The 16,034-nt window shown below is 42.7% G+C and overlaps 1 protein-coding gene across 2 annotated transcripts in view; it reads right to left on the reverse strand.

The window, feature by feature from the left end:
• Positions 1 to 2,113: 2,113 nt before the first annotated feature.
• MYO1C (myosin IC) overlaps positions 2,114 to 16,034 on the reverse strand; it is a 47,182-nt gene continuing 33,261 nt past the window's right edge. For both annotated transcript variants that reach the window (XM_058163863.1, XM_058163862.1), the window contains 7 exons: positions 12,228 to 12,321; positions 12,069 to 12,124; positions 10,696 to 10,831; positions 9,766 to 9,836; positions 9,447 to 9,544; positions 3,661 to 3,760; positions 2,114 to 3,547 (listed from right to left, as the gene is read on the reverse strand). In XM_058163863.1, the coding sequence (XP_058019846.1) occupies positions 3,521 to 3,547; positions 3,661 to 3,760; positions 9,447 to 9,544; positions 9,766 to 9,836; positions 10,696 to 10,831; positions 12,069 to 12,124; positions 12,228 to 12,321 (582 nt within the window). In that variant the 3' untranslated portion in view covers positions 2,114 to 3,520. The remainder of the gene's footprint in view (positions 3,548 to 3,660; positions 3,761 to 9,446; positions 9,545 to 9,765; positions 9,837 to 10,695; positions 10,832 to 12,068; positions 12,125 to 12,227; positions 12,322 to 16,034) is intronic.

Raw genomic sequence — 16,034 nt, forward strand, 5'->3', positions numbered from 1 at the left:
AAGCCTTTCAAAAGTGGGAAATCTCAGCCGTCACCCAGCATCAAGCAAGCGTTTTGCCTCTTACGAGAGCAGCGCCATTGGGGGGGCCCAGAGTGTGTGTCCTGAGTGCTGTCTGAGAGCAGATACAAAAAATGGCACCTCTGAGAAGGCAGCTTCCCTGATCCCATGGAAGCCTTCCTTTCTCCTCCACCTCCCCCCCCACCTCCTGGGAGAGAGAGAGAGGAGTTTGGCCTTGCTGAAACGGCTTACACATTCCTTAGGGTAGTTATTTCCTGGAAAAAACTCTTTGAAGAGCCTTCCGGCTTCTAGGATACCATTTCTTAATCCCTGGTTTTACCAAAAATGTCGAGATCCCACTGGGCAGGGTGAGGGGATGTGCCAGCGGAGCAGTCTGCTGCATCTGGGCCACCTTGGGGACTCCAGTTTCAAAGCCTCTCGCTTGGAGCACGAGCAGCTTTCCCATGTGCCACCTCCCTCCTTTCAACCATGGACCCTGTGCATGTGACGAGACCTAGAGCTTCTATGTCTTGAGGGGGACTCCAAGCCCATTCTGGGTAATGGGAGGAGAGTGTCGCCCAGGGCCCTGCTTGGACTGCTCCTGCCTAGGTCTTCCAAGGGTGGATGGGCCAAGAGGGCAGCTTGCCATAGACAGGTTTTCCAGAACTTTTACCCAGCAGCTTGAATACCTACAGGATTTCTTTCCCTTTCTGATGGGCAGGCAGGGCAGGGTGACCAGTTGAGACGTGGGTGCAGCTCTCCTTTCAAGTGGTGGAATGGGTGATCGGCTCTCACGCTATGTTTCTGCCAGGGGTTATGCAGGCTGCCAGAGCCAGAGAACAGGCTGAAGCCACTACTCTGTCTTCAGAGGCTTGACTCAAGCCAGGCAGGCAGGTGTCAACTGAGCCCTTGTTGGTCCTCTTAATCAGTTCCCAGTTGCAAGCGGTGGACATAAAACATCCTCAGATGCTGGCCCCATTTGTGAGCTATCCTTACTCAAACGCCTTGTCCTGACCCAGTGAGGCAGAGAGGAAGTGACAGACTAAAAGGAGGGGGCATGCCTTCTGTTCATGCAAAATAGCCTCCAGGAAGCCCCATCTTCAAAAAACCTCTCTCTCATCACTACAGTTGCCACTGACCAGAATGCTGCTGATTGCTTTATACAGCACCACTACTGGTTCTCCCCCTGGTACCCTTATCAGGAGAAGCACCCCATGACTTGGGGCAAACCTGGGTAGTTGCAGCTGCTGATAGGAGGTGGAGTGCATGGTTTTTTGGCCTTCATTTTTTCATGCTCAAGTTCAAAAGGTGCAGGGAACTTCAGATTCAAGACCACAGCATGACAGAACATTCAAGAGTGCAAGTAACTTGGGGAGTTGCAGAAAGGACCTACTTCTGCACCTGTGTTTGCTAAAGGTTGCCCAGTTTCAATGGACCAATTGAGGGCACTATATATTGTATTTGCTTAGTGTGAATTTTTGGTAATTTTATTACATGGGGCTTTGAGGATTTCAGAACCCTAACCCTGTCTGCATCTTGAACTCTTTAAAAAAATTGGAAAGAAAAAAGGGACAACCAGCAGCAAGGTGGATAGATGGGCTCTAGTTACAGCGGTGATGGGGGCACCATTGGAAAGCCAGCTTGGGGACAGATGGTCCCATCATTCAGAGGTCCTATTTGCACAACTAAGGATCTCATTTCAGTTGCTAGTGCCCTGAGTAGTGGTGGGGGCGGGGGTTTCAATGGCCTAGTGGTTAAGACACTGGACTTGTAGATTGATACATATGAGGCAGTAACTGATTTTTGCAGGTTTTGCTTCTTCAGATCAATCTGGAAGGGTGAGAAAGTGCAGCCTTTGGGTTTAGATGTTTGACTGGGCAATATTTTGAAAAATGCACTCTAACAAATGCAAGTTTTATCCAACCATGGCCAGTTAGTTGCCAGCCCAGAATGTCCTGAAAATACCAGGCACCTTCCATGTTTTCCATTTTCTCACTGTCCCCAAGCACTGGGCTGTGGGGCATCAGGTTGAGCACTTGTTCTGCAATCCTGTGGACCGAGGGAGAGGGAAAGCAAGTTTAAAAGGGCCCAAATCAACAAACCAAAGAAACTTAAGGATTTTTAGTAAAAATTTATTTGGCATATATATCTTGATTCATACTGCACACTGCACAGAGCCTTAAATCTTATGTACACTATAGCATAGGCCCCATTTTAGAAATGATGTAAAACATTTGTCACCATGTAGGGAAGGAAAATTTCCCCTTTGAACCTGGGCAGCAGTAAATAAAGCACATACAAACAAAATGATACTGATTCTATGTAAGTAATGCAAAAGGCTTATTTCAGATCAACAGACAAAAGCACTGAAGCAGCTTGTTCCCAAATCTTTGTGCGGTAAATGTTCCTTTACAATTCAGAAATCTGAATTCAATCAGTGTAGTTTTCAGAGGACAATAAACAAACTTGGCTCCTTGAACAGCTGATTTCTGAAGCTAGAAAAAAAAGCAAGCTGAGTAAGATGATTAAAAATTTTAAAATTCTGAATTGGGCAAAAAAGCCCAGTGCTTAAAAGGAAGCTTGCACACGAAGCAATAATCATTTAAACAGCTTTCATGAAAGATAATCAAAATGTAACTAACTGTCCGTATGACAGCAAGCAACAAACTGCCTGGCATATGCAAACTCTAGTTTTGAAGCTGTCGGTGTCGCATGAAAATGTTGAAGCCATAGTCAAAAGTTACAAGGCAGACTTAGTGTTACTAGATACACTTTTTTAAAAAAAAATAATCCCAAATATTTAGAACTTCGCAATCTGAAGATTCTACCACTTTTTAAATCACTGGTTTCAGAAATGATTTCAGTAATTTTTAAGCTCTTATAGTTTTGTTTTTTTCTTGATATTTCATAGCAACCAGAAATATTGTGTTGAAGACTAATAGAAAACCCGTTTTTAATAGGGGTCAGTTTGTGGAGAAGATATTGCTGAACTCCCTTTGGCAAAGTCAAAGTGCAGATACAAGTAATCCATCCAAACTAGCAATTGTCAAGTGTTGGGAAATTTCCAGGAAAGGAAAGGGGAAGAATATAGAAATGCCAAGAATGCTGATATTTCTTGGATTATCATAATTTCTCCAATTAGAAATAAGAAAATAATTTCCATAGTGCAAACATCCCATACAAGGAGGAAATATCTACAATATTTCATCTGTACATTATGGCTTTTTATATTTTCATACAAAGCACCCAAAAACGAGAGGATTTCTTTATAAAATATTTTCATATAAAATTTGGCATTTTACTGGAATTTGTTGGCAACTCTGCAGGTTACTTCACTCTCTTTGTGGGCACCATGGCCGCCAGTCTGTTTAGGGCCGATCGGCAGATTGGGTATGGATAGAACGAAAACCAAGAACAGAACTAAAGGAGGGTCATTGGTGGCCAGAGAACAGAGGCAAGGAAAACCTCCGTCCATGTTCACTGAATTAGTCTATGGCTCCTTGTAGAGAAGTGTCCATCGCCATCATCGAGAATTCAAACGAGGAGCCACCTGAAATGCAGACAAAAGCAGGAAGAGACAGTGGGGGTCTTTTCCTCAGAAACAGGCCCAGCCCAGGGAAGAAGGTGGCTGCTTTCAGCTTTGGCAAGCAAATAGTTACTTACGACTGCCAGGTGACCGTTCTTGGCTTTGGCTATCAGCAGCTCAGATCCTGAGGTGAAGTCAATGATGCCTTCCTTGCCTTGTCCAACTATGAATTTGATGCTGGGGAAGTGGGGAGTCAGAATTAGGGTATTTCAACGGCCAGGAAGAAAAAGTTTCATATGCCACCCCAGGAGAGCCTAATTTGCATAGCCATGCCAGCTCAGGGCTGCACTATCTTCAAAAATGATCAAAGGCAAAATGAACAACTCAACATTTGTACCTGTTCTCAGCAATGTGTGCAATTATATAAATCAGGTCACTATAATCTTAGACTGCAAACTAGTCTTTTGACATTACATTAGTGAATTTGTGGTTGTAAAATATTGTATTGTAATTGTATTGTAAACTGATACAACAGGGTAAATATTGCATTTTTAGACATTTTTAATTTCTAAACAAAACAAAAAGTCATGGAAATAGAGACTGATAGTATAGTGTCTTGCAAAGTGTACCATATGTTTCAGAAGACCCAAATTATGTATGTATCAAATGTAAACTACTTGAATTACTAAAAGAAAAAAAAGGGTCTAGAAGCAAATCTAGATGCTCTGAAACTCAATAAACAAAGCGAGAAATCCCAACCTTAAAACAAAAGACTACACCAAAATAAAACACATTAGAGAACAAACAGCTTCTTAAAAATGACCCCATATATGAACATAAAGAAGAAAACCAATATCCCCAAACTGAACACAATAGGGAACACAGCTTCTGTAAAAAGACAACTCTACATATGTACCTAAAGAGCAAGACCGAGGGAAACATGTCACTTTTAGAAGAAAACAACAACCAAGCACAAATCCCTTACTATCTGTCCTAGCCCACTCCAATGAAGCCCATCTGGAACTGAACAGTCACTTTCATAGCCTCCCCCGGAAGAAAATAGGCAGACACCCACAAAAGAACATTCATCAATAGTTTCTAAAAAAAAAAAAAAAAGAGGCACAACAGCATTCCTGGGACAGGAAGAAAAGCACCCCAGACATCCCTAAGGGAAAAAAAAGGTGAATATTGGTGATAGGGGATTCAATTCTTAGGGGAATAGAAACTATAGTTTGCAGACCAGGCACTCAATCTAGAGAGGTATACTGTCTGCCTGTAGCAAAAATCAAAGATGTAACTAACTACTAAAATAATAAACCCCACGGATTACTACCCCTTTTTTCTCTACACGTGGGGACCAATGATACAATAATGAATCTGAAAACAATAACATGATTTTGAACAGCTAGGGAAGAAAGTTAAAGAATTGGGAGCACAACTGGAATTAGTAGCACAAGAACTAGAAAAAATATATTTGGAAACAACTGGCTCATCTTATCAAAAGGGTTTTAAACTAAAATTGAAGTGGGGGGGGCAATCTTCAGGACCCTTTAGAACCTAATTCCAAGCAAAAGTCACTATAGCCAATCACATGAGGTAGGGAGTAAACAGAAAGAAGAAATAAAAAAAGAAAAACATAATGAAGTAGAGAGTGATGGGAAGGATAGAAATCCCAGTAACAAAGTAGGACATATAAGAAACGTATCCAAGATTCATAAAGAACTGAAATGCCTATACACTAATGCTCAAAGTTTAGGGGAAAAAAGGTAAATTTCAAGTATTAGTACATGAAGGCAGATACGATATAGTTGCCATTACTGAAACTGGGTGGGATGAAACTCATGACTGGAATGTACTGATGGAAGGATATAAGCTATTCAAAAGAAACTGACCTAACAAAAGAGGAGGTGGACTTGCATTATATATAAAAGATCCTACATCTCTACAGAAATACACAAAACCATGGGTGAAAACCTAGAATCCATATGGGTCAATATAAAAGGAGAAAAAATGACATTGCTATAGGCATATACTACAGGCCACCCAACCAAGCAGAAGAAATATATGAACTCTTTGCTAATCAATTAACACGGCAATTAACCTGGCCCACGGCACGGCTGAAGAGCTAGTTGCGGCCTGGGAACGGGCCGCGGCTGGAGCTTTGGACCGTGTCGTGCCCTTGCAGCCTCTGACCCGGCGTAGGTCTCGACCGGCCCCTTGGTTCTCCGAGGGGCTGAGGGAGATGAAACGCCGGAGAAGACGCCTAGAGTGTGTGTGGAGGTCCAGCCGTTCCGAAGCTGACCGAACACTAGTTAGGTCCTATTCTAGGACCTACCTAGTGGCAATGAGGAAGGCAAGGCGTTCCTACGCTTCCACCCTCATTGCGTCGGCAGATAACCGCCCGGCCGCCCTGTTTCGGGTGACCCGCTCCCTCCTGCATCAGGAGGTGCGGGATGACCCGTTGCAGGGCCGTGCCGAGGAGTTTAGTGGTTATCTATACAACAAAATCGTTCAGCTCCGGGATGGCTTGGACCGAAATTGGGATGATCCAGGTGAGAGGGCGGAGTCGCGTCTTGTGGATATTGTTTGGGATGAGTTTGATCCTGTCTCTCTCAAGGACGTGGACAGGTTGCTGGGGAGGCTGCACACTACGACATGTTTACTGGACCCGTGCCCTTCCTGGTTGGTGCTGGCCTCCCGGGAAGTGACACGAGGCTGGCTCCAGGGGATTAACAATGCTTCTTTGTTGGAGGGAGTTTTCCCTGCCGCCTTGAAGACCCCTCCTCAAGAAGCCTTCCCTGGACCCAGCTATTTTAGGTAACTACTGTCCGGTCTCCAACCTTCGCTTTATTGTGAAGGTTCTAGAGTGCTGTGGCACGGCAGCTACCCCAGTACCTGGATGAAGCTGTCTATCTGGACCCGTTCCAGTCCGGCTTCCGACCCGGGTACAGCACGGAGACAGCTTTGGTCGCGTTGGTGGATGATCTCTGGAGGGCCAGAGACAGGGGTCATTCCTCTGCCCTGGTCCTATTAGATCTCTCAGCGGCTTTCGATACCATCGACCATGGTATCCTGCTGCGCCGGTTGGAGGGGTTGGGAGTGGGAGACACCGTTTATCGGTGGTTCTCCTCCTATCTCTCCGACCGGTCGTAGACGGTGTTGACAGGGGGGAAGAGGTCGACCGTGAGGCACCTTACCTGTGGGGTGCCACAGGGGTCGATTCTCTCGCCCCTCCTGTTCAACATCTATATGAAGCCGTTGGGTGAGATCATCAGTGGCTTCGGGGTGAGATATCAGCTGTACGCTGATGATACTCAGCTGTACTTTTCCACCCCGGGCCACCCCAACGAAGCTGTCGAAGTGCTGTCCCGGTGTTTGGAAGCCGTACGGGTCTGGATGGGGAGGAACAGGCTCAAGCTCAATCCCTCCAAGACGGAGTGGCTGTGGATGCCGGCACCCCGATACAGTCAGCTGCAGCCGCAGCTGACTGTTGGGGGCGAGTTATTGGCCCCAAAGGAGGGAGTGCGCAACTTGGGTGTTCTCCTGGATGCACGGCTGTCGTTTGAAGACCATTTGGCGGCCGTCTCCAGGAGAGCCTTTCACCAGGTTTGCCTGGTTCGCCAGTTGCGCCCCTTCCTCAATCGGGATGCCCTATGCACAGTCACTCATGCTCTTGTTACCTCCCGCATGGATTATTGCAATGCTCTCTACATGGGGCTCCCCTTAAGATGCACTCGGAGGCTTCAGCTGGTCCAGAATGCAGCTGCGCAGGTGATAGAGGGAGTCTCACGTAGCTCCCATGTAACACCTCTCCTGCGCAGACTGCACTGGCTTCCTGTTGCCTTTCGGGTGCATTTCAAGGTTTTGGTTACCACCTTTAAAGCGCTCCATGGCTTGGGGCCTGGGTACTTACGGGACCGCCTGCTGTTACCTCATGCCTCCCACCGACCCGTACGCTCACACAGAGAGGGTCTTCTCAGGGTGCCGTCCGCCAGGCAATGTCGGCTGGCGGCCCCCAGGGGAAGATCCTTCTCTGTGGGGGCTCCTACTCTTTGGAATGAACTTCCCCCTGGTTTATGTCAAATACCTGACCTTCGGATCTTTCGCCGCGAACTGAAAACATATCTGTTTGTTTGCGCGGGGCTTTCTTAAATTGTCTAGATTTCAAATTTTTAATTTTATTTAAGTCTTAAATTGGGGTTTTTAGATTTTTAACCATTTTAATTTCGGCCACACTGTATAATAAGTTTTTTAATTTACTTTTAATTGTACATTGTTTCTTTTTACCTTGGCTGTACACCGCCCTGAGTCCTTCGGGAGAAGGGCGGTTTATAAATCTAATAAAATAAATAAAAATAAATAATAAAATAAACAAATGTATATAGGAAACATACCACTTTACCCTGATATCAACTGGGAGACAAACCCTGCAGCAAGTGAGATATCAAACAGGTTCCTAACTAATTTAGCTGCTAACTTTGTCATTCAAAAGGTAGAGGAGGGAATGGGAGGAAAAGCTATACTGGACCTAATTCTTACTAAGAGAGAAGAAGAGATAGAGGGAGTTGAGGTTGCCGACCACGTCATATTGGAATTTAATATAAAGCAAACACAAGCAATACAATATCATCCATCCAATATCATTTTACACTTTAAAAGTTTGATTTTAACAAACTGAGACAGCCTAAGAAAAACCCCATGGATAAAAATCCTAAAAGGGAAAATAACTCAAGAAGCATGGGAAACTCTTGAAAAATACGATCATAAAAAGTCTAATACATTACAATATCACTTGAAAAAGAAAAATAAGAAATCTAAGAAGAAATCAACATGGTTTCACAACAATCTCTGATAAACTCTAATAGACAAAAAGGATAAGTACAAACAATGGAAAGACATAACCATGATAGAATGTCGGCAGATAGCCCGAACCTGCAAAGATGGGAGTCATCCAAGAATGAACAAAGACTTGAAACAAAAGTCGAAGATAATATTAAAAGTTTCTTTCAGCATATAAATAACAAGAAAAAAGTCAAGGAAACAGTCGATTCACTAAAGAGAAAGAAGGCAAGGAAGTAACGGGCTGTACAGAGAAAGTAGAGCTGTTTAACTCATTCTTTTCATCAGTGTTCACGCAAGAAGAAACTATAACCCAACCCACAGAAACATAACTGTAAAAGACAGACTAGAAATAAAAATTAAAATAAGCAAAAAAATGGTAAGAGAACACCCGTCTGATCCTGAAATCAGTGTTTGCGCATGCTGACTGCTGATCTGAGCTTAAATGAAACTGTGAATCTGCTGTTGGTATTGTAAACTCACTTCCTGTATGATTGTGTATATAAAGAAGTTAATGAGTCCTGCTGCATCAGTTTATCTGTGTGTGCTTCTGGATTTGATTTTTGCAAGAAACTCTGACAGACTAGACAGTGACTTATCTGAAATAATATAGGTTCTCCTGCTTGAGCAGGGGGCTGGACTAGAAGACCTCCAAGGTCCATTCCAGCTCTATTCTATTCTAAGGATTATAATCTCACTGGCGTAAAACATTTCATTTCTGAGCCAGATGAAATAAAAACCAGATCCCTAGCTGCTTTATTACAGGCATGAGAGCTTCAGTTTGCTGCCCCTTCCATCTTCCTTGGAACCAAAAGGCAGCTGATCCAGAGAGCCCAAGAGGAGGAGGAGGCCTGGTAGTCCCAGTGCAAGAGCAATCCAGGCCCAGGCTTCAGCTCCTCGGAGTCCAAATAAAATGCTTCCCTGGGACTTGTTTGTGTCAGAAGCTGTGAGCTGCTTTGAGAACAGGGCCGGGTGCCGATCCCTGCTGGGAGCACTGGAGAAGGGGCAGCAGCATCTAACCCAAATGCAGCCACCATCGCAGAACCGTATTCATGAAGGACAGGTTTTTATTGCTTAAACTCACCTGCCCTGGTTGATATTAACATTGTTGACTTTGTTGGCACTTATGGCAATTTTAGTCAAAGTTTCAATCACAAAATCACTCTGCAGCACAACATCTCCCTGAAGGGAAAAAAGTTCCAAGAAAGAGGTTTTAAAACGTTACTGGTATGACTAGGTAGGAGCCAGGTAGGGGAGGTGCTCCTAGGCAGGCAGGCAGAAGCTCATGTCAAATGGGTGATGCCCCTCCTCATCAAAGGGAATTGCCAAGATTTAACTACAACTCGAGCCCCCACCCCACCCCCCAGTCTCTGTGGCGGCTCCAGGGCACACTGAGGAACTACCTTCTGCTTGTTGTCCTGACGAAGCACATGGAGCACAAAAAGATTGTCGCTCAGGCTGCTAACTGAGATGCCTGCAAAAGATGAAGGGGTGCATGTATGGAAAGCTGGGTCACGCATCCCCTGGCTCTCGGCTGCCTTTTCCCAGAGAGCAAACCGAGTTTTTCCACAAGTCATGTGGCTTGGCCAGGTGAGGACAGGCTAGGCACCTCTGCCTTGGCTTTCTCCTTTTCTGGATGTGCTGGGGAGCCAATGTCCCTTGACTCCAGCAAAGCCTCGTGCAAAGAATCTCATGGGACAGCAGTCACCACTTCGTCCAGCAGGTCAGATGAACTATCGTCCAGCAGTTGACCCAGCCAATCTGGAAGCAGGGACTGGCACCCATGGGCGCAAAGTCTCCATCGCAGAACAGGGCTTGGTCAAAACCACAGGTGCGCTAGCAGCCCTGCCGGCTTCACAGCCTCCCCGTCCCCTTCCCCATTGGCTGAGGTGACACTTGAGGGGCGTGGCCTGGCACCTGCACCCAGTTGGCATTGGAGAGGTCTGTTTGCAACTGGCAGGCCTCACAAGGGAAAGACTCCTTTTTCAGCTGCTCTTTCCCTTCAGCTCTTTTACTAGGAAGACCAGGAATGCCAGACTGAGGGTTCCCACCTTATGATGGGCTGGGTGAATTTAATCCTGCACAGCCAAATGTAAAATGGGGGCTCAATGTAAGAGATCACTGAGGACCTCCTGTCCCAGTTAAGCCTGGGGGGGCAGAGAATAGGGCCAAGGCCAACTGGAAGAGGTTGCAGCCCCTCTTTCCCAGGCTGAGCCGAGACCGCCCATCCCTGCTTCCTCCTCCCCTTCCCCTCTGACCGGATCCCCAATTGTGTCTAGTTCAGAGAGAGAGTGAAGGAGTCTTGGCCCAAAAGGGTCGCTTCCTCTGCCTACCTGTGAGGTTGCCGTAGTCGATCTGCTGCTTGACTTTGGACTCTTCAACCAGCACAGCTGCATTCTGGGTGAGCAGCAGTTGCCTGGCACGGGCCTTGTAGCCTTTGCGGTCATACTTGATCACAGGAACGGCATACTAAAAGGATGGCAGAGCACGAAACGACGTTTTTCATGGGGAGCTTAAACTGCCAACAGTGTTTTCCAAAAGGTATATAGTTTGTACCCTGAGATAATCAAGAATCTTGGCCACCTTGAAAATGTGTCAAACTTTAGGAAGATGAAGAGCTATAAATAGATTCTCTGGGCCCAGGAAGCTGAAGCCCCTCTCTAAAGTGCTTTCTGTTGTATAAAGCAGGGGTCTGCTTTATACACCCAGTCAAAACGCCATTCTGTGAACTGTCACCGGTCCATGGCATACCATCAACTGGTCTGTGTAAACAAGCAAAGCCACATCCGTGGGATGCAGGCAGCATGAAAAAATATGCCCCCTCCGGTCCACGGAAAACCCTTTCTCTATGGAACTGGTCCCAGCTGCACAAAAGGTTAAGGGCCACTAGTATAAAGGATCAAGAGAACTCAGGAAAAGCAATAAACATTCAAACAAAACAAAAAGTGGCAGGTACAATTCTATTTCACAGGAGATCTTCAAGGAGATCACAAGAATAATCCCATCATAAACTGCTACCTTGGAAAGTCCAAATAAAAAGTCAAATTTCACTCGCTATGGATTTAAGAGGCTTATACTGTATAGGGCAATCAGTTCACCAACACTAGAATGTCTCGGTGATCAGTAACCACCATTTTGAGACTGGCTACCTTTTCTTAAATCTATAGACTGCACCTTCTGCATTTCATCTCCACTGCATTTCGCTGTTTAATATCATTTCATTCTTTCTCTACCTACGGATACAGAGCCAGTTTGGTCTAGTGGTCAAAGCAGGAAGCTTTACATAAGCAGGAGAAGGTGAGTTCTAGTCCTGATTTAGGCATAAACTCTCAAGCTAACCAACGTCACAAGGCTGTTGTGAGGAAAATAGGAAAAAGGAGGTTTAGGTATGTTTGACATTTTCAATTATTTATGTAAAATAATAACGAGTTAGTATTATTCCCAACTCAACCACATGTCTATACATTTTCCTGACATCAAAATAATGCAAAGTGGATTATATTTTACAGAATAGTATGCCTTGCAAATCTTTAAGGTGATACAAACTTAATAGGATTATTTTTTCTGGACCCTTGGTCTCTCTTACTTGTCCAAGAAATCACCCTAGATACACACTGAACCCAAGCAGAAACTGTGCTGGCAAAGGCTTCTCAGCATCCTGTCCCCCTCCCCACTGACAAGAGGGAAGGAAGGAATGGACACTCACCTTAAGCGCCTCATTTCCCAGCACCTGAAGGATTTTGGCATTTATCTCTTCAGTACCTGTCATCCCCCACCCAAAGGGAAAGGGAAAGAAAAAAAGAAAAAAGAAGTTAGGAGTGACTTACGAGAAAAGTGACATTTGGCCAGATTAAACAGTACTTACCAAGACGAGTATTGAGGAAAAGTCTAGGAACACTTTGGGGGTAATTGTCCTTTTTTCCCTTAAATATTTCACTGGCCACCACCTTCTGCTCGAGCTGTAGGGGGATTAGGTAAAGACAAAAGAACCAGGGTTGGGAAAAGGTTGGGTAATTCTGAAAATGAGATTATAAAAGCCCAAACCAGCACAATACCACTGAAAAAGAAAAACAAGAGCTCACAGAAGAAACCAGCATGGTTACACAAAGAATTATCTGATAAACAGAAAGACTAAAAGGATAAGTATAAAAAATGGAAAGGGAGTACATAATTAAGGCAGAATACCAGCATATAGTCTGAATCTGGAAAGATGAAGTCAGGAAATCTAAGGCTCAGAATGAACTTGCAACAAATGTAAAAAAATAATTTTTAAAAAGTTTCTTTCAACATGTAAAAAACAAGAAAAATGTTAAGGAAACAACTGATCCCCCAATGGGAGAAGATGGCAAGGAGGTGACCAGTAGCGGGGGAAAGCAGAGCTGCTTAATTCATTCTTTGCATCTGTCTTCACACAAAAGGCAAAAATAGTCCAACTTTCCAAAAGCAATACTGTGAGAGCCAGACTAGGAATACAAGTAAGAATAGGCAAGAAAATGGTAAGAAAACATCTATCCACTCTAGACAAGTTCAAATCACCAGGACCAGATGGATTATATCCCAGAGCTGTGAAGGAGGTGTGATCTTGGAACCACTAAACAATATCTTTCAAAGATCCTGGAGTACTGGGGAACTACCAGAGGACTGGAAAAGAACTGATGTTCTTTTCCAGTCCTCTGGAAAAAAAAGTGGGGGGGAAATAGGACTTCCTGTGGCGTCGCGTCATTGACGGCGGTCTTTTTTTAGACCGCCAGCCCCGTGATCTGTAGAGCCGCTCAGACAGCACAAATCAGCTCTCTGGCGGCTTGGAAACCTCTCCCCCGGGCAAAGAGGGAGAGGTGAGCAACCGAGCTGAGGTAGAACCCCCCGGAAAGCCCCAGGAATGATACTGGGCTTGAGGGCGAGGGCTCCCTCCCAAGCTCAGGAAAGCTCCGGATCCGGGAGGCCTCTGCAGAAGGCAGAGCAAAACGCCGTGTCCACATCTGCTACCAATTTTTAACCTGGAATGGATTAATAAGCAGACAGAGCAAAATCAGGAGTACTGGCAGTTGCAAGTATCAATTTTTAACTCCCCAGTTATTTTACTATATTTTTTTCTTTTTCTTTGGTTGGAATGATCTAAGAAGGAAGGAAATGGCGTCTCCAATGTAACAAGGCGTGAAAACGAAAGTTAAGGAAATGCTCGTTAAAGCTATCAGCGCCGGAGTTACATGAAGAGGCTAAGCCAAAGGAATGATTTTAAATGATTTGATTAATGTAATTACAGTGATTAAGAGAAGATTTGAAGATTTTTTTCCTCCTTTTGAAGAGCTTAAAGTTTAACAAAAATGGCTTTTAAACAAACTAAGTCAAGTGCTTTTAAGGATGTTGAAGTTTTACCAGTTCAAATATATAAACTAAAAGAAGAAATGAAAGAATATCTAAAGGGTTTAATAGATCAAAAATTTAGTAAAACTGAAAAAGAAATATTGGAACTTAAAAATACATTGGAAGTTCAGAATAAAGATATGACTGAAAGAGTGGGGGTAGTAGCTCAATGTCTTTCCAAAAATATGATTTGTTTGGAGGAAAGAATGGAAGAAACTGATCAAGTCAATTTGAATTTGGAAAAGAAAATAGATGAGGTTCAGAATAATTAAATTAACTTGAATTTAAGAAATAAAATAGAGAGAACTGAAAAAGCAATCTTGGAACTTAAAAATAAGGTGGAACCTTGGAATAATATGAGTGAAAGTGTGCTGGCAGCAGTGCGATATATTGGAGAAAATATAATTCAGTTGGAAGAAAAAATAGAAGAAATTACTCAAGCTAATTTGAATTCGGAAACGGAAATAGAGGAACCCCAGAATAATCAACTTAATTTGAATTTGGAAAATAAAATAGAGGAAGTTCAGAGTAAAATGGATAGGGCGGACGAAGAAATTGTTATATTTCAATATAAATTGATGGAGTATGCCTTGAGAGTTAGAGGATTGAAGGAAAATAAGCAGAAGAACTTAAAAGAAATTTTTGTACAGGCTTTTACAGGCATAAACAGAGAGCATCCAGTAGAATTTGAAGTTCATATTGAAAAAATTTATCGAGTTATTGCTAGACAAAGGCAGCTACCAAGAGATGTGATTTATTTCACGAACAAGAAGATTAGGAATGGAATTTTACAAGCATTTTATAAAAATAAAATTCAAATATTAGGACGTATTAGTGATGAAAGAAATTCCTTCTAAAATGTTAAGAAATAGAAAAGAGTTTGCCTTTTTGGTGGAAGAACTTAGGAAACATCAGATACAGGATAGATGGGATGTTCCAGCTGGATTAACAGTGAATTATAAGGGAAGAAAGTTTTGTCTTAGTACAGTTTTCAAAGCAAGAGACTTTTACACTAATGTACTAGAGGGTGGAAATCCTTTATTGTTAAAAGCTAAGATGAGAATAGAAGACGAGAAGGCAAATGGGTGGGAGAAGGAAGTAGAACAAATACAAGGTAAAGAGGGGCCTGTAATTGCTGAAGAAAATATAATAGGAAAAAGAGGTGAAGTAGAGGAACAAATGGGGTGGGTAACCACTAAAAAGGTACAAAGAGGAAATAAAAAACGGCGCTATGTCAGAAGTTTTTTTTATGGAAAAGGATAAATTATAACTGAAATTGAATATAACATAAGAAAGGTTAAGTTATATATGGTTTTTGTAAGGATAGTTATTGGATAATTGTTAAAAATTTATATGTATCTGTTTGAACTTGTAATGTGAGGTTATTGGTTTATATATGGTTGAATTGTTAATAACTCTATTATTTGATCTGGGAGAGTCTTGATAAAAATAGAAAGAAAAATTTTATTAGGGAATGTATGAAAAATGGTTATAAAATACTTGGGAATTTATAGTGAAAATAGGGGGAATAATTAGGATTAAATGTAAATGGTATTGTTTGAATTAATAATTTTAAGTGACAAAGTGATGGAAGTATGGGGAAGAATTTGGATTAAAGTTAAATGGTATTGCTTGAATTTATAAAAATTATTTAGAATAAAACTTGATTAAATAAGGTAATGAGAAAAATAGAATAAGAGATGGAATATTAAGGATTGAAAAATGATATTATTTGTTAACAAGTGTGACAGAATAATAAATTTGGTGGCTCATATAAGACATTAATTTGAAGAATAATAAGGACTAAATTGACTTTAAATCCAATATTGGTATTTGGACTTTTGTTACTGATATATTGGAAGATGTTACACTGTTTATATTTGAAGATTGGACTAATTTTTATGGACTTAATGGATTTGAAGATTGGATTTTAATGGACTTAAGAAAGAAAACAGAAACTTTAATGTACTCAAAGAATCTACAAGGAAGATATACACTGGAATGAAAAATGATCGACTACATTTAAGCCAAATTTTAGATTGAAGTGTTAAATAGTTTAAGAGTGATTGTAAGAATTGTATCGTATTAATGTATTTGTTCATAAGGGAAAGGGGAGTTAAGGTTTTAAAGGGAGAAGAGAGATTATGGTTTATTGGTGTAATAATAGATGCTTATCATTGATAGATGCAATAACCTGTATTCTGCTCTGGGAAGTCCGGGGGGGAGGGAAGGGTGGGGGGAGGGGGAAAGGGAGAGGGAGGAGGGTGGGGGGGATGGGGGGGGAATTAAGGGGTAAAATTTTTGTAAA

The sequence above is a fragment of the Ahaetulla prasina genome, chromosome 1 (genome assembly GCF_028640845.1).
Source record: "Ahaetulla prasina isolate Xishuangbanna chromosome 1, ASM2864084v1, whole genome shotgun sequence".
In the NCBI taxonomy this organism is placed as follows: domain Eukaryota; kingdom Metazoa; phylum Chordata; class Lepidosauria; order Squamata; family Colubridae; genus Ahaetulla; species Ahaetulla prasina.